Source organism: Aphanomyces astaci (genome assembly GCF_000520075.1).
Source record: "Aphanomyces astaci strain APO3 unplaced genomic scaffold supercont1.37, whole genome shotgun sequence".
NCBI lineage: Eukaryota > Oomycota > Saprolegniomycetes > Saprolegniales > Verrucalvaceae > Aphanomyces > Aphanomyces astaci.
Genome location: NW_009798300.1, coordinates 540,815 through 556,418, shown reverse-complemented (window position 1 = coordinate 556,418; position 15,604 = coordinate 540,815). Strand labels below are relative to the sequence as shown.

The 15,604-nt window shown below is 48.4% G+C and overlaps 6 protein-coding genes across 7 annotated transcripts; 2 read left to right on the top strand and 4 right to left on the bottom strand.

Annotated features, from left to right (window-relative positions):
- Window positions 1-1,073: 1,073 nt before the first annotated feature.
- H257_12022 (hypothetical protein) lies at window positions 1,074-1,289 on the bottom strand (the record flags this gene model as incomplete). The annotated part of the gene is made up of 1 exon (XM_009839123.1): window positions 1,074-1,289. The coding sequence occupies one exon, from the start codon at window positions 1,287-1,289 to the stop codon at window positions 1,074-1,076; it is 216 nt and encodes a 71-aa protein (XP_009837425.1).
- A 1,368-nt stretch (window positions 1,290-2,657) lies between these two features.
- Window positions 2,658-4,180, bottom strand: H257_12021 (hypothetical protein). The gene is made up of 3 exons (XM_009839122.1): window positions 3,880-4,180; window positions 3,339-3,829; window positions 2,658-2,967 (listed from the first exon to the last, which is right to left on the bottom strand). The coding sequence occupies exons 1-3, from the start codon at window positions 4,172-4,174 to the stop codon at window positions 2,689-2,691; spliced, it is 1,065 nt and encodes a 354-aa protein (XP_009837424.1). The 5' UTR covers window positions 4,175-4,180; the 3' UTR covers window positions 2,658-2,688.
- Window positions 4,181-4,727: 547 nt separating this feature from the next.
- Window positions 4,728-6,882, top strand: H257_12020 (hypothetical protein). The gene is made up of 7 exons (XM_009839121.1): window positions 4,728-4,857; window positions 4,936-5,199; window positions 5,252-5,425; window positions 6,028-6,150; window positions 6,222-6,458; window positions 6,531-6,656; window positions 6,702-6,882. The coding sequence occupies exons 1-7, from the start codon at window positions 4,750-4,752 to the stop codon at window positions 6,756-6,758; spliced, it is 1,089 nt and encodes a 362-aa protein (XP_009837423.1). The 5' UTR covers window positions 4,728-4,749; the 3' UTR covers window positions 6,759-6,882.
- A 489-nt stretch (window positions 6,883-7,371) lies between these two features.
- On the bottom strand, window positions 7,372-9,513 carry H257_12019. Of its 2 annotated transcripts, XM_009839120.1 has the most exons (5): window positions 9,305-9,513; window positions 9,079-9,241; window positions 8,748-9,026; window positions 8,068-8,687; window positions 7,372-7,731 (listed from the first exon to the last, which is right to left on the bottom strand). In XM_009839120.1, the coding sequence occupies exons 1-5, from the start codon at window positions 9,497-9,499 to the stop codon at window positions 7,453-7,455; spliced, it is 1,536 nt and encodes a 511-aa protein (XP_009837422.1). In that variant the 5' UTR covers window positions 9,500-9,513; the 3' UTR covers window positions 7,372-7,452. The 2 variants fall into 2 exon arrangements, with proteins under 2 accessions (XP_009837422.1, XP_009837421.1); XM_009839119.1 differs by having other exon boundaries at window positions 8,748-9,241.
- A 789-nt stretch (window positions 9,514-10,302) lies between these two features.
- On the top strand, window positions 10,303-12,965 carry H257_12018 (hypothetical protein). Its single transcript, XM_009839118.1, has 2 exons — window positions 10,303-11,598; window positions 12,398-12,965. The coding sequence occupies exons 1-2, from the start codon at window positions 10,319-10,321 to the stop codon at window positions 12,900-12,902; spliced, it is 1,785 nt and encodes a 594-aa protein (XP_009837420.1). The 5' UTR covers window positions 10,303-10,318; the 3' UTR covers window positions 12,903-12,965.
- Window positions 12,966-13,433: 468 nt separating this feature from the next.
- On the bottom strand, window positions 13,434-14,996 carry H257_12017 (hypothetical protein). The gene has a single exon (XM_009839117.1). It carries the CDS (start codon window positions 14,983-14,985, stop codon window positions 13,513-13,515), a length of 1,473 nt encoding a protein of 490 aa, XP_009837419.1. The 5' UTR covers window positions 14,986-14,996; the 3' UTR covers window positions 13,434-13,512.
- Window positions 14,997-15,604: the final 608 nt, after the last annotated feature.

The following is a 15,604-nucleotide window of genomic DNA, read 5'->3' as shown; positions in this document are numbered from 1 at the left end:
CATCAACACCATGCGGGCTAGTTGATTCGTCCATGTAATGCGATGACCTACCGACTAAGCACTGCATCGTTTGATAAGAAACCATAGACAATCAACGCCACGATACGATTCGACAGTGCAGCGAGTCGAAATTTCCGAGCTAACAATAGAACCTGGCTTTGATCGATACCTGTAGCTGTCATCGCAGTACCATTCTGCGATGAAACTTTAGGGTGATATGTTATAGATATGTCATGAGCCACGGATGAGCCTCGGGGTGATCCGGTATCAAAAATGCACAAGACACGTGATAACCGATTCAAGGTAATAACCTCGTCGGGCTTAGGCTAGCCAGCGAGTTGAGCTCGGCTACGCTAGCAAGTCCATAGAGCTGCATCCAAGTATTTCTGTACCGTTATAGGCCTCGAAGAATCGCTTCACATCGTGGACGCAAAAGATGCGCGTTTGATTATCCAATGTAGCCACGGCTATAGCATATAATAAAACACAGAAGTGCCGTGACCACGACTGTTGTAGCCAACTTTGCGACACGAAGCAGCATGGATTAGGTACCGTACCACGCCTATCAGTGACAATCCATATTGGCACGAGCACGATGAACCAGCTGCAGTGGAGCACGCCGTCTAACCGACAGGAAGGTTATGCCAACCAGCACCACCATTGGCTCACTGGACACAACCTGGAGGAAAAGCCATGGACTGCCCAGCGGAGCTACAGCGGCTAGCCAACTCACACCGACGTAGCCGTAGTACTTGAGCGCTATCATCGTGTGGCACCCCCACAGCACACGGTCACTCCAATTCGAATGATTTTGTATTCAGCCGACGGAAGCCTGCCATGAGGTGGAACGAACTCGCTTTGGAGAAAAGCCAAGAAGCACGACGCATCGTAGCCGTAGGCGATCGCCAACATGTACCATATCGAGGTCACGTATTTGGTGGTCTGACGAAAGCTGATGGGTAGAAAACCATTTCCAACGCTACAAAGAACCATCGATTGGATGGAGTCTTCCCTGCCAATAGATATTAGCTTGACGTACCGAAGAGACCTGTCTATATGAGCAGCCCAGCACGTTAATAGAACCCGCATGTTGTCTTCCATTTGGAGCCGACATCGCCTTGCATCGATGACAACAAGGCCAACGACAGAAGGGTCTGTCCTCTTAAGTTGATGGATCGCCACATGCCATGCATTCGCGGCTGTAGCACGTCCGCCGTGCAAACTTGAACGTACTCGCTCGAGTCTTCCAAGTCTATCGACAGCTGGTCGTCTTCGTCCTTGAAGTCCATCGTCGCTATCATTTCGGTCTGGAGGCTAGGCTGAGCGTCCGACAACGAGTTCCGCGATGTCGACAAGCTGTGCGAACTCGTGCTTTGAGCACTCTAGCGATCAAGGCTAGTGTTGATGCACGTCCGCCGAAGATGGATGATGAACCCTGGACCTTGAAACTCGTTTTTCCGAGTGAACGTGGTGGCGTTCTTTTGCCCATGTCTTGTGCTTGCGTATCGAATGGACAACGCAAATTTTGAATCGACCTTTGCGCTGCTTGGGTGAACGCTTCGTGTCCCCACGTTGGTCTACGTACAGTATGTACTGTATCGCAGTTTTGATGCTGGGATATATATGAACCATCTCTTAGTACGTCCTTCCAAAAGTTGGACTGGCCCCTCGGCGGCCCTGCAACACCTTTTTGGACACGTTCGATCTATATGGATCATGGTTTAGCCCGTTTATGGTGTTTGGCGTGTTCTGGCGTCCAGCGCCGTAGGTGCAAAATTTAAAGGGAAATAATAACCATGTCGCATGTAAACCGAGCAATATAGCTAAATTATAATGTAGTACTACAGTATGTAGCCATACGTTGACCTTTAAACACACAGTGGATACCTTTGCCCAGAACTCCCGACTTTTTAGTGATCGAAAACTACTTGCGATGCCAGTCGAGTCGTGTGCGTGAGTTGGAAGAGAGACTGGCTCGCGTTATACGAGCTGTTTTCCCACTTAGCCTTGGAGGGTTGGGCATAAGAATGCTATCGACGGCGTACTTGTCGTCGTTCAGATCGGTCAATACACAGAGTGGCACACCGGCTGCCCCATACATATATGCGTGCAGGTAGGTCCTTGGGCGTTCTAGATGGGTTTTGAATTCTTCCGCGACGTAGCTTGGAGGTACAAGCTCACAGATCGTACTCATACCGGTAAGCAGCAGCAGCAGCAGTAGCCCCAACGAGTATGTGTGAAATGGCAAGTGCCGAAAGTCCCAGTGAGGATGGCCACAATAATCCCAAGAAAGATCAAGAACACCGCGAGCCCTGACAACATTCGTGCCTGAAGGCGGCACTTCCCGCGTAGGATGACGAACCTGGCAATCACGGCTACAGTGTAGCCGTTGTGGTGTACGTCTATTCCTCCCCAGATCTAATTGATTTCACAAACGACTACTACATACACCGTAACTACCAGACTTTTGAACTACTCGTTCCATGTTGCTAGTACTTTGTCTATCCCATCGACTAGGCCGAGTTATCCTAGACATACATAAGTCTGTGTCCGAGTTGGAGCTCCCGATTGTTTGTGTGGGTTTCTGTACTCTGGCCACCTCTGCCAGTATATTAGAAAAATACTTGGTACCATGCTGACAAGAGTACAATCAACAACCATGTCACATAAAGTATCTTGCAAGTTTAGTTAATATAGCCCCGGTAGCGCGCATTCAACCATGGCGACCATAATACACACTCCAACGACTAAACAAGTCACGGGCAACAGCCAGACTGCGACCATGACCCGATATGGCAGCCAATCCCTGTGACTTCCGTCAGGTTCGAGTAGCACGGTGCTGCCCATCTCAAGTTTAATTGCCAACGGGATGAACGCAGCGTACACAGCTCCAACTTGGACGAGCCAAAACCACCTTTTGAAGTGGCTCCACGTCGTGCCGTCCTCAGGTCGTGGCAGCAGCCAGCCCTACGCCAGTGACACTTACAGTTGGATGTATGGTCAAGCAGTCGATTCGGAATTGTGGGGTTTTCAATCAAATAAAAGATTTTAAAGGTTTTTTAATAAATAAAAAAAATATTAATATTTTAAATTTTAGAATTAATAATGTTTTAAATTTTTTTGAATTAGAAAAAGAATTTTTAAAATTTCAAAATTTACCAAGTATTGATGTAAATAGACCAGAATCGATATACGGCCAATCAAAACACAGAACACGAAGAATCAAGTAGCCAATCACATCATGATATGGACAAACAATCGAGCCCAAAAGGCACCAAATATGTTGGGGTAAAAGGACACCATATATACTGGAGTTTGTTCTTGGCGAGCAAACATACCAAGGGCACAATGAGGGCGAGAACAGCCCAGATGGGCATAAACGCAGTCAGCCACGTCACGGCAAGGACGCCGTCGGCTTTGAGGGCCACTGCGATCGCATTGAGCCCAAGAAGCGCCTGCCATTCCAGCTGTACAGCGCTCAATATGGTGTACACGGCCAGCGGCGCTGTGATGGCAAACCACGTCATGGGTACTGCGTCTAGGACGTGCAGAAAGAAAAGCACTTGGGAAGAAAACACGAGGAGGACTTGAGCTGTTTTGCAGAAACGATGGCAAGTGGGGAACGACGATACTTGCAGCATGCAGTATCGAATCCAAGCGATCGAGTACATGAGGTCGAAGATGAGGACGGCTAGCAGGACGTGGTGCCACGTGTAAAAGTGTTCGCTTGGTGGCATCGTCGTGACCGTAGGTTGAGGTCGACGCCCTTTTTTTGGCGTCGGTTGGTCAATGTACGATCGCTTGTCTGCCACAAGGCACACGACTAGACCTGTGACGAGGATGATGTATGATGTCGCGAGATGGAAAGGATGCACGCACCTACGCCCATGGCGGCAACATGTAGTGGGATGGGGGTCAGAGATTCAAACGCGACGGTTGCATTCCACTGCTGGACGATCCACTCACATACGTCGCGCGGAGGCCGCGTGGGCAGTGGAAGCAGCGGTCTCCTACCATCTGCAGGCACAACCCCATCAGCAAATTCGACTTCTATGACCGTCGGAGCTTGAGATGAAGGGGGTAGTAGGGGCTGCCTCTCGCCATCCAGTGGCGGCGGTGCATAGCGAGGATACATTGCCAAGGGTGCAAACATCGTCGTTCTCGCCAGCGTCATTTCTCGGATTGGATCATCATCCGTATAATATTTGGTTATCACATGAAAACAATCCGGATACCCGGGTAACGCATACTATTAATAGTACTATTAATAGTAGAGCTACTACAGTAGTTAGTTTCAGTAGTGGACGACGACCAATGCCAACACTCTAATTAGCGTGATTATTGGCACCTCCAAACTGACCACTACATACTTATGTACAAGTGCTCTAGCATGATGGATATCCCCATTCGTGTCTTTAGGCCTCAATGTGTACAAGTACTGTAGGTGACCAAATCTCTCATAACGTTACTATTAAATAGTACACGCATATACTTCAGTAGTAAAGCAGAAGCAGCGTCCATTTGAGCATTCTGCGACGTGGTAATTTCAGTACAACCCACAACTACGCTGCAAACAGGAGCCGTGGATCCATCTACTTCAGTCCTCGGTGGGCTTTTGGCCAAATATCAAGAAAGTTGAAACGCCTGGCCGTTACAAACCCGTTACATTTCCCAGGCGCACTTAGCGGGGAGCTGGCCAACCATTGGTGAAGACGACCATGGGTTCACTCACGTTCAAAGAACGAAGCCATGTCCAAGGACCAAGCTCCAGCCGCCGCCGCCGCGCCGCCGAAAGGCAAAAAGCACCGCAAGGACAAGCCTTGGGACACGGACGATGTCGCCCACTGGAAGGTCGAGGTATGTATGCATATGCACGTCCTCGTCGACCTGTCCATCGTCAACAAGTGCCGTGGATGATCTCATCACGTCATGTAGTCGTGGAACGACGACGACAACAAGACGGGCATGCTCGAAGAGAGTTCATTTGCGACCCTGTTTCCCAAGTACCGTGAAAAGTACCTTCGCGAAGTGTGGCCCATCGTGACCAAAGCGCTGGACGGTGTCAAGCTTGTGTGCGAACTCAACTTGATCGAAGGCAGCATGACCGTCCGCACCACACGCAAGACCACCGACCCGTACGTCGTGCTCAAGGCGCGGGACCTGATCAAGCTCCTCGCGCGCAGCATCCCCGTGAACCAGGTCTGCTGCATCCCATCCATCCCATGCCTTATCGATGCTTATCCATTCGCAGGCCATCAAAGTCCTCGACGACGAAGTCCAGTGCGATATCATCAAAATCGGCGGCCTCGTGCGCAACAAGGAGCGCTTCGTCAAGCGTCGGCAGCGCCTCGTCGGACCTGACGGCGCCACACTCAAAGCCATCGAACTGCTCACAAACTGCTACGTGCTGGTTCAAGGCAACACGGTTCGTGCCATTATAGCAATTTGCATAGCTATTTTCCATGTCGATGTGGCTATACTTGCGACGTCGTCGTACTAGTTGCTACATTAATGCGTCAGTCTATTATTTATTTGCCATATTGTCGATTTGATATACAAATTTTGGGCAATCGAATCGCGCCGACCAAACCGATCCACAATCGATCTGATTGGTTGAATTTCATTGAGAAATGGGTTTTGATTGGCTAATAATTTTGAGCTCTTCTGAAGTAGCCAATCAAATCGATTTAAATTCCAACGAGAAACCACAATTTCACTCGAAAGCACAATATATCGAGTGATTATTTATGTCCGTCTCCGATAGCCATATATATCTATATCTATAATCTCTCTCTATATATATATATATATATACACGTCGTAGCTGTTAGCTATATTGCAATGCTGCTCGAATAATGTTTTGTATGCATTGAACGCATACTGGTTTGCCTTCGTATGTATGTATTTGCATAACAATTACCCAACGTAACCCTATATTGTCGACGCAACCATATATATACATATATATACAATATATATACATATATATTGTCCTTTAACATTTTAAGCAATTAAGTATATATGTAGGTTTCTGCCATGGGGCCGTACGCTGGCCTTCGCCATGTGCGCAAAATCGTAGAAGACTGCTTCCATAACGTCCATCCAATCTACAATATCAAAACGCTTATGATCAAGCGCGAGCTGAGCAAGGTGGCGTACATACACTATAAACAAAAAAACCTCTGAACATGAATACACCTCCAACCAACATATCTTGTCAGGACCCCAAGCTATCGGGCGAAAACTGGGATCGCTTTCTGCCCGTGTTTAAGAAGAAGAATGTCCAGACCAAGAAGCCCCATGTTGTGCGTGAGAAGCGCGTGTATACGCCGTTCCCGCCGGCGCCGACTCCGTCCAAGATTGACAAGGAGATTGAAAGCGGCGAGTACTTTATGAAGGAGCACGAACGCCAGGCGATCAAGCAGGCCAAGAAGACGCAAGCCAACTTGGAAGTTCGGGTACAGATGGATGATATTTTTGGGATATTTTTGAAATTTTTGGCCAGTTTTGAATGAAATGATGACCGGTAGGAGCAAAAAAAAGCCGAAAAAGCGTCGGCGTTTGTCGCGCCCGCGGAAAAAAAGCGCAAACGCGACGACAAAAACAAATTGGCCCCCACCGTGGACGACCTGAAAAACAAATTTCTCGCCCAGGAGGTACGAAAATAAATATAAAAAAAAGTTTTTTTCACAACGTTGTAGGACTCCAAGAAGAAGAAGGCCAAGGCGTCGTCGTTATCGGATTTTGTCAGCAAATAACTCCAAACCCATTGGATTGCATTCAATTTAGTCAAATACTTCTAGTGTTTCCCGCCAGGATATTGATATCCATCGCTGAGGCATGATTCATTCGCTAGACAATAGATAACTGTGATAGGCAATAGATAACTGTAATAGGCAATAGATAACTGTAATAGTTTATTTATAACGTGTGCTTCTTGGATAGTATATTTTGAGCGTGTTAATATGAAGGGAGGAGATCAGTAGTAGTTACTGTAGCCCTCTACTTATTGTACGTACGCATAGGCATGTACCATGGACGACCTATCTACTAATAGTAACGTTACTAGTAATAGTATGAAACATGATACAAGCACAACATTGCAACGTTGTCGTCGAAATTAAAAGATCACGATTAACTACTAACGTTACTACTAATACTACTACTCGACACCGTACTATTATTACGGATTTTAAGGGACACTTGCTACTTCGAATTTGCCATTTCATCGGAAATGATTGGTTGAATAACTTCGAACTTCGATGGAAATCTCGATATTTAGCCAATCTTATAATGCTTTCACATATTCAAATCTTATTGGCTATAATATTCTGTACTTCCATAAAACTTCGGTGTCCCTTAAAACTTAAAATCCATAGTATCAATCATCCCGTGCATGAAAGTAACGCTTTTTTAGTTGGTCTTTTAGTTGTTAGTTGGTCTTTTAGTTTTTTAGTTGGTCTTGTGGTGAGGTTTGAGCACACGCCAAGCTGTCATGGGCAGCTTCTGGAGCTTGTCCACATGTTGGTAGGCCAGCGCCAGCCAGAGGACCCCCACGGCCGTGCACACGCCCACTTCGACAAAGTACCCGTCTGTGAGGATGGTACAGACGCCGCCAGTGGACTCGCACGCGGATTTAGCATCGGAATCACCACAGCCATTCATCGCATCACTCGAACACAACTTGGTGGTCAGAGAATCCACAAACGCCAAGCTCAACGAATTGGGCCACTATGTATATACACAAGAACGACGGTCAATATATATATATATATATGATTCTATTTATATATATATATATGATTCTATTTATATATATGATTCTATTTATATATATATATCGTATCATACTCTTGTATACCACAACAACAAAGTGTGTTGCAAAACTCAAACAAAAGCAAAGATGGACAACCATATACACTATACAAGGTAGATACTACTACTACTAGTAGTACTACTACTCTTCTTGCCGTATACAAATATATATATGTATTTGTATATATATTGTCAAACCGATTCAAGGTCCCACCGTCGATTATAAATAGTAGTGAGTTGAGTAAGTAGTACCTTGGAGCCGAGGTTCGAGATGGTATTGAGGTACGTCATGTACGTTCCTCCAATGCTAGGGTCGCTAACCTTGGCGAAAAATGCCATCTGGGGTACATACATCATGTACACACTGACTTCATGGCAGGCGCCGGCGACAAGGAGGAGGATGTAGTAGTAGTAGTGCACATCTTCCGTGTGGGTCATGACTGTGGGGGTCAGGTACACGATGGTCGCATAGAGTAACCCGACTACAAGGCGGAAAGGAATGGCCAGAAGGAACAGGTGGAGCGGCCGCTTCTTGTCCATACGATTCGAGATGAGCACTGGTAGTAGCAGCCCCAGAGGCACGAGCACGGGCGAGAGCAGCGCTAGCTTCTCCTTTTGCACTCCATATTCCACCAACTTGAGCGAAGAGACCGAGTCCGTCGCGGCAAATGCCATCTTGCACGTGAGCTGGACGATTGTAAGCGCAAGCACCGACGGCAGCTGCATGACGGTCCACATTTGATGGTATGTGTCGCGAATGGTCAGGTTGTGGTCGAGATGGGGCTGCTCGGTCTTGCATATCCACACAAACACGGTCGTGGCTAGCATGATGTAGCCCCAGAACGTCATGAAACTTGGCAGGGTGACCAAGCCTATATAGAGACGGATGGTTGTAAGGGATTCCTCTTCGTGAATGGAAGGGCGGGCATCACCTGTGACAAGGTTGGGTTCGCTGCGGAGGTACGCGTTGCATGTGGCGGGGTCGTTCAACGCGAGGAAGCCGACGTATGCGATAAAGTAGCCCAGGGTTTGACCGATCGAGTTGCATGTAGACGCGTACCCGACGTTCTTGGGACTGAGCATAGTCAGCGCCCACCCGTCGACGGCAATGTCCTGCGTAGCCATGAGGAAGTAGAGCGCGAAGAAGAACGCTGTGAGTTGATGCACGTCAGGGACTTCCATGTCGAGGAGTGTGCCGACGAACGGCCCGCCTAAACAAAGTCATGCAGCAGCTAGGACGAGAGATAGACGTCATCGCCGTACCGAAGATCATGAGCCCGGAACAGAGCAACTGCACGGGAATGAGCCACGACTTGCGGCGGCCAAACGATTCTGAAAAAATCGAGTCGACAATCGGAGCCCACAACAGTTTGAGGCTGAACGGCCACGACACGAGACTGAACGTCGCTTGCTCGGCATAACCGACCTAACCATCGCCATGGCATGTGAACATCTAAACGTGGCGGGTGTGACGGGCTCTGTACAGTACCTTGCCCTGCAACAAGAACGGAACGCTGCTCGACAGACCCATGGGGATCCCTTGCAGTGTGTACAGGACCATAAGCACTGCGATGGACCCAACGTCGCTCGCTTCATCTCCGGGTGAGGATGAGATGGCGCGATGGTCGTGCTGGGAGTCCGCCGCCACGGACGCTTTGGTCGAGCTGCTGCGCTTCTTGGCCATGATGTTCAACTGAATGAACACGTGGCTACAGAATGTATGTCGAGTGTAGCGTCACGAGATGCCATTGGTTGTTTCCAGCGAATCAAAACGCGTTATATTCAAAAAGACAACTCAATTTATCCAATCAAAACGTGCCAATGTTGTTGATATTACACATTCGTTACTGCAAATTGCTAAAACCACCAGTGAAATCTTGAAAATCTTCTTCACCTTCAGACTAACTATATGATCATGTTTCCACATGTAACACTCGAATAAGAGAGTAATCTCTGTCCACATGTAATGCTATCTATCTATATATGTACAAAGGCAATTTGACGTATTTGCTTGTGTTGAAAATGGAGTAAAAACACCCCGAAATATGTACCGCCGCCGTGCGTTGCGAATTCAGAGCTTGGGGAAACAGATTACTTCGTACTTCCTGGTAAAATGACATGCGAAGAAGGGGGAGGTAGGATACTAGCAGTAAGTATAACTTATCTAGGATAACTAGCAGTAAGTATAACTTATGCCTGTACTGGCACTTTCATTGTACTAAGATGTCGTGCAGGTTAGATTTGGATCTAGGAGTTTTAAAGGTGGCGTTCATAGAATTAAATCACTTGAGAGCGTTGAACGTACATACTCTATGCAAGTTTAAATAGATTCCCTTATGCTTGTTATGGGAGCGGTCAAATGGTGGTCAAAATCACGACGAAATGTGGTTGCTGTAATTTTATATGTAACATAAGTAGGATATCATACATCTGGTCGTTGTCGTCGTGGATAAACACCTGAGAGCTTGGCCTTCACCACTCTATTCTGGACCTGCACACACACATGGGGCGACCATCACGACCGTGGCCGTTAGACGGGAACGGGTCTGTGAACTCTCCTGTGATGCGATGGGCATGGAATGCGTGTGTGGGGTGCTTCCGCGGCACCCGGAACGCGGCGTCCATGTTGTGGCGGCGCCTCGAGCGGCGTCCGCGGGTGCTGCGGTTCCTCCTCGCACTCCTCGTCATGATCGGGGTCGGCGTCGCAATCTGGCTGCTTACACCCGAGGTGCCGGTCCCCAAGTACAGCGACAAGGACACGACGATGCACACGATTCCCAACTTCCAGGAAGACCACATCCCCGCGCTGTGGACGGACGACGCGTACGAGTGTGTGGGGTGGCAGGAAACAGACTCATGCGAGCCCGAGGACATCACGAGTCGGCGGCCGCTCGAGACCAAAAAGTGCGACGAAACCATCGACCAGCGCCGCGCCGGGTTTTGCCAAGTGCGCAACAAAACGTCCGGCGCGATTCTCCGCCTCATGGTGTCGTCGTGCCACTCGATGCAGCACCGCCAGTACACATGTGACATGGCGCGCAACTTCTCCGAGTTTGCCCTGCTCGCCGCGACGTACCAGCACATGCCGCTGGCCACGTCATTGTCGTTACCGGAAGCGCAGCAGCATCCGCCGACCCGCGCGATTCTCATGATCGTGTACGACAAGGTGCTGCCGAGCGCGTACGCCGCGATCCGCGTGATACGAGACCACGGATGCACGCTGCCAGTGGAGATGTGGTACCGCCCCGACGAGATGCAAATCGACGACAACGCGCTGATCCAGCACCTCGTCGCAGATTTCAACGTCCACCTGCGACAGATATTTGACCCTCGCGCCGTGGGCTTCCACACCAAGCCATACGCCGTCTACTACTCCCATTTTGACAGCATCTTGCTCTTGGATGCAGACAACGTGCCCGTGCGCGACCCTACGTACCTCTTTGACGACCCTGCGTTCGTTGAGACGGGCGCGCTGTTCTGGCCAGACTACTGGCAACCCCCCAACTCGCTTTTTGATGTAACAAGCCACAGTTTGCTGTGGCAGCTGCTCCAGATGGAGTTTCTGTCCGAATTCGAACAAGAAAGCGGCCAAGTGCTTATCAACCGCCGACGAGCCCCCGCTGCGCTCAACAAGCTCATGTATTACTCGACCCACGGCCCCAAACTTCTCGATAACCTCAAGCTCATCTGGGGGGATAAGGATCTGTTTCGACTTGCATGGCGGAATACGTCCACGGCATATCATATGATGGCGAAACCCCCGGCCATCGGAGGCATATACAGGTACATACATATATGTAGTAAGTATTGGCTGGAGTTTGAGTTTTGCATTATTTCTAGAGGCAGCAGCATATATATGGGACTAATTTTCTACTCTATCCACGAGACCCTACATTCCATCATCTAACATGTTATTATGCGTACACTAAATCGACGGATATTTGTCGGATTGGTTTCGATATTGATACGATATACTTTATATATTTATGGATGATATTGATAGATATACTTTATATATTTATGGATGATATTGATAGATATACTTTATATATTTATTGATTATATTGATAGATATACTTTATATATTTATTGATTATATTGATAGATATACTTTATATTATTATATTGATAGGGTATACGTTATATATTTATTGATTATATGCTTTTATACGTTTGGCTTGTATATCGAACGATTCACGTATGGTATGCGAGCGTTTTTCACTCGACATGACCACCATATTTTTCCAATGGATGATATACATTTCTTGGACGATTTTTATTATTATGTTCACCTTCTTGTGTGTAAACTCGAGGTATCGTACAGTCGCTATAAACTAACTTGCAACATTCTCGAGGTTTCCATATTGAATCACGCTGGAGAGTTGTGATTGGATGAATATACTTGTGTAAGAGCCAATCAAATCCACGCAAAATACTTGGATCGAGATTCGGCGACGTGATGATTCGACGAGGTCTTATGGATATAATTCGTATCCCGATTGCACAATATATGACACAGTGTTTTGTTTTTCTTATTGATTGGCCCATCCCTACTACAGGACTAGCTACATATCATGTCTAGTTATACGAAGCGCATCTTCTGTGGGCTGGCCATGATCCAATATGACCCGCAAGGAGAAATCCTATTCTTCCACCGCAACAGCATCAAACTCGACGGATCTCCCAACCAGCCGCATGTGATCACGCATATCCAGCAGTACCGCGGCGATTCCCGCGACTACCGCGTCGGCCAAATCATCTCGGAGCTGGACCAGGAGAGCTGCTACTACATCCGGACAAATCGGTCGCTGGCATCCGGCGCAACGCCGACATATGTGACACCGATCGAGTTTACGCCGTTCGATGCGGTGGAGCCGGCGGCGATTGCCTACTCGGTGGAAGGACGGCGCATCGTGGAGGCGGCGGCCTCGGGGCTAGCCACGTCATGGTGGTGGCCCTGGCGGTGGATAGAGCGGATGGGGTACGCAAGTGTGTGTATGGCGGGCGTGTTCTATGGCTTGCGATGGTGGAGAGCTCACGAAGCCAAGGCCCATCTCACCACGAACAACCGGTGGAAATCATACTAACGGCGCTACTAAAGATTGAAATTCTTCATATATAAAGACAATCTGACTTGGTCATTGGACGAGTACAGTAGTGTGCGTTTGGATGGGATTTCGTACGTACTGTACGATACATACATGGATATGCAAGCGGGGGGGGGATGTACTACAGTACTGTACAGATTACTTATTACTTGTATACTACTAGTACTACTATTTTGTTATTTGTGGGGGGGTTCATTCTAACTATAAACTGGAGCGAACAGAAGAATTGAGCCAATCCGGTTGCAGGAAACCACCTTCAACGTCGAATTAGTGTGTGACTAAATTAGTGTGATATGTACCAATTACCACAGGACACACAAAATCCAGTAGTAAGTTACAAAGAAGATATCGATCGATAGATTTGGCGAATCAGCACAAAAGTCAACCAAAATTTGGGTAAAGGACAATAATATTACCATTTTATTACCTTGATTTACTGTGAACGCGGATATAACTATTACTTCCCTCGTTCACGTTGATTGGCTAGCTTGGGATCTTTATCCGGAAATACTGGTTATCCGTATGTTGAACAATTGAGATACATTATATATACACTGACAAGGATATGCATCGTTTTTCGACGGTCTCTCTACATGCTGCGCAGGTCCACTTTGAGTGCGAAGAGTGCGACGAGGAAGGCGCCGGTGCTCAAGACGCCGCCCACGAGGATCGGAAGGGCGTGACCCATGGCACTCTTGACCAGTATCGCAGAAAAGATAAAGTTGAGAAACTGGCCGCAGCAGTTGGCCGAGTTGAACGCGCCCGCAAAGAGGCCGAGGTTGTTGTCGCTGCCGTGACCAACCACGTGGATGATCATGGGCATCACAAGCGCAAATATGGTGTTCTGGGTCACAGTGCACCCGACCACAAGTATCACATCCACGGGAACGACGTGGCAGAACACCATCACGACGAGCATCGCCTGGGGAATAATCGACGCCGTGATGACCCACTTGGCGCCAACCTTGCGCACCAGAAACGGCAACGCGGCCAGAAACACGATCCCGACCGCGTTGAAGATGGTGTCCGTGAGTCCCCCCGCGAGGCGGACGCCGTCATTGAACGCGATTTGCCGGGGAGTACAAGGAAGGGTGTTGGGCTTGCCGCACGTGTCTGCATCTTTGGCCACACCTCGGTACACAACAAGCCCAAAGAACTGCCCCTTTGCCCCATTGTACGCGGTGAACCCGTATTGCACCAGCAGCATGATCGCGCAGTAGACGGCAAGTGTCTTGGGCAGTTTGCGGAACCCCGTCCACACAGCTTGGAGCGACGATCGGATCTTGTGATACTTGGGGGCACGGACAATGACCGAATCATCCGATTCGACGAGCGGCGTTTCGTGAACGAACCAGCACACGGAGAGCGTCGTGGTGAGCATGATGCCAATCAACATGCCCAGGAACAGATGGATCGATTGATGTGCTGGGCCAAAGACCAGAATGTACCCCGACACTGCAAACGACCCTGCGATAGAGTACCCAGCGCCGATGCTGGCCGCGGTTACTTGGCGGTGGCCGGCGAAATCTGCAATGATGAGTCCCGCCGGCACCTGTGTGATGTTGACCGTGATGTCCATCCAAATGTAGCACATGACCACGACCACAGTAGTCCATGTGCGGTCGCCGCCGCCATCGCCGAGCGCGGCACCGATCGCCGTCGCATTCATCATGACACCCCAGCACAAGGCCGATGTGACAGCGCCCCAGAAGAGAAACGGGCGGCGGCGACCCCATCGGCTCGTGCATGCGTCAGAAAGCACGCCGATGGTCGGCGCGATGAGGAGCCCCGTGGTGGGCCCCACGAGTTGCACGGCTTGCACGGCGGACGGAGACAGCAGCGTTTCGAGTAGGGGGCCCAGGGCGGCCCACTGGGCGGCCCACGCCATGTTCATAGCCATCTTGGGGGCGCAGAGGATAAACATAAACAGGATCGAGCAGCTTTCGACGGTCTGGTCGGGCTTTGTGTCGAGTGCAATGTGGTCCTTCTTTGCATGGTACGTCGAGTTGGTTGGCGATTCCACGCAGATGGCGGGCGACTGGTGGTCGGAAGTACTAGCCATGGCAAATTCAGCAATGAAAAAAGTTGTGTACTACATATATATATATATATATATGTTGTCATACTGTAAGGAATATATAGTGCCTGCCAGTGCAATGTTGCACTTGATAGTAGGACTAGTTTCATGGGCACCACCCCTCGGTGACGTCTCTTTGGTGTGCATATACTAACTAGTACGTACCTAACGTTATGTGAATTCTTTACGTATACTAATTACTATTAATATCTACCGTATTTGTCGTTGATCTGCATCATGAAATACAAAACGCGAATATAATTCTATAATTCAATACAATCTTGAATCAATTATACAATTCGAATATTTAAATAAATTCTTCAAATTTAATTCCATGGTGCAAATACGGTAGTACGTGGGGATGATCGTTGAAGATTTGATCGAGGTCGTCGTCCATTCGTTTACTAGTAGCCCAGAGTTGTCGTGCCTGCCTGATGATATATACTACGTAGTACTACTCTGTATGACGTTACCTATTCATAGTACTACTGTACTTAGCACTTTTGTTCGCTTGTGAACGTGTCCAACTTGATCGGGTATTATATGGTGGTGTACTGTAAGCTTATTACTAGTACGTAGTAAATCTTAGTAGTATAACGACTGA

Bases quoted from the DNA above. Each gene is read 5' to 3' on its own strand.
- H257_12019 (XM_009839120.1), bottom strand. From the start codon at position 9,499: ATGGCCAAGAAGCGCAGCAGCTCGACCAAAGCGTCCGTGGCGGCGGAC. The intron at 9,242-9,304 runs GTACTGTACAGA...GGCGATGGTTAG, and splicing joins CGTTCTTGTTGCAGGGCAAG to GTCGGTTATGCCGAGCAAGC. The intron at 8,688-8,747 runs GTGATGCCCGCC...GTCTCTATATAG, and splicing joins CGAACCCAACCTTGTCACAG to GCTTGGTCACCCTGCCAAGT.
- H257_12021 (XM_009839122.1), bottom strand. From the start codon at position 4,174: ATGACGCTGGCGAGAACGACGATGTTTGCACCCTTGGCAATGTATCCT. The intron at 3,830-3,879 runs GTGCGTGCATCC...TCCTCGTCACAG, and splicing joins TGTTGCCGCCATGGGCGTAG to GTCTAGTCGTGTGCCTTGTG. The intron at 2,968-3,338 runs GTATGTTTGCTC...TCACTGGCGTAG, and splicing joins TCGCCCTCATTGTGCCCTTG to GGCTGGCTGCTGCCACGACC.
- H257_12020 (XM_009839121.1), top strand. From the start codon at position 4,750: ATGTCCAAGGACCAAGCTCCAGCCGCCGCCGCCGCGCCGCCGAAAGGC. The intron at 5,426-6,027 runs GTTCGTGCCATT...GTATATATGTAG, and splicing joins TGCTGGTTCAAGGCAACACG to GTTTCTGCCATGGGGCCGTA. The intron at 6,459-6,530 runs GTACAGATGGAT...GATGACCGGTAG, and splicing joins AAGCCAACTTGGAAGTTCGG to GAGCAAAAAAAAGCCGAAAA.
- H257_12017 (XM_009839117.1), bottom strand. From the start codon at position 14,985: ATGGCTAGTACTTCCGACCACCAGTCGCCCGCCATCTGCGTGGAATCG.
- H257_12018 (XM_009839118.1), top strand. From the start codon at position 10,319: ATGGGGCGACCATCACGACCGTGGCCGTTAGACGGGAACGGGTCTGTG. The intron at 11,599-12,397 runs GTACATACATAT...TATCATGTCTAG, and splicing joins GCCATCGGAGGCATATACAG to TTATACGAAGCGCATCTTCT.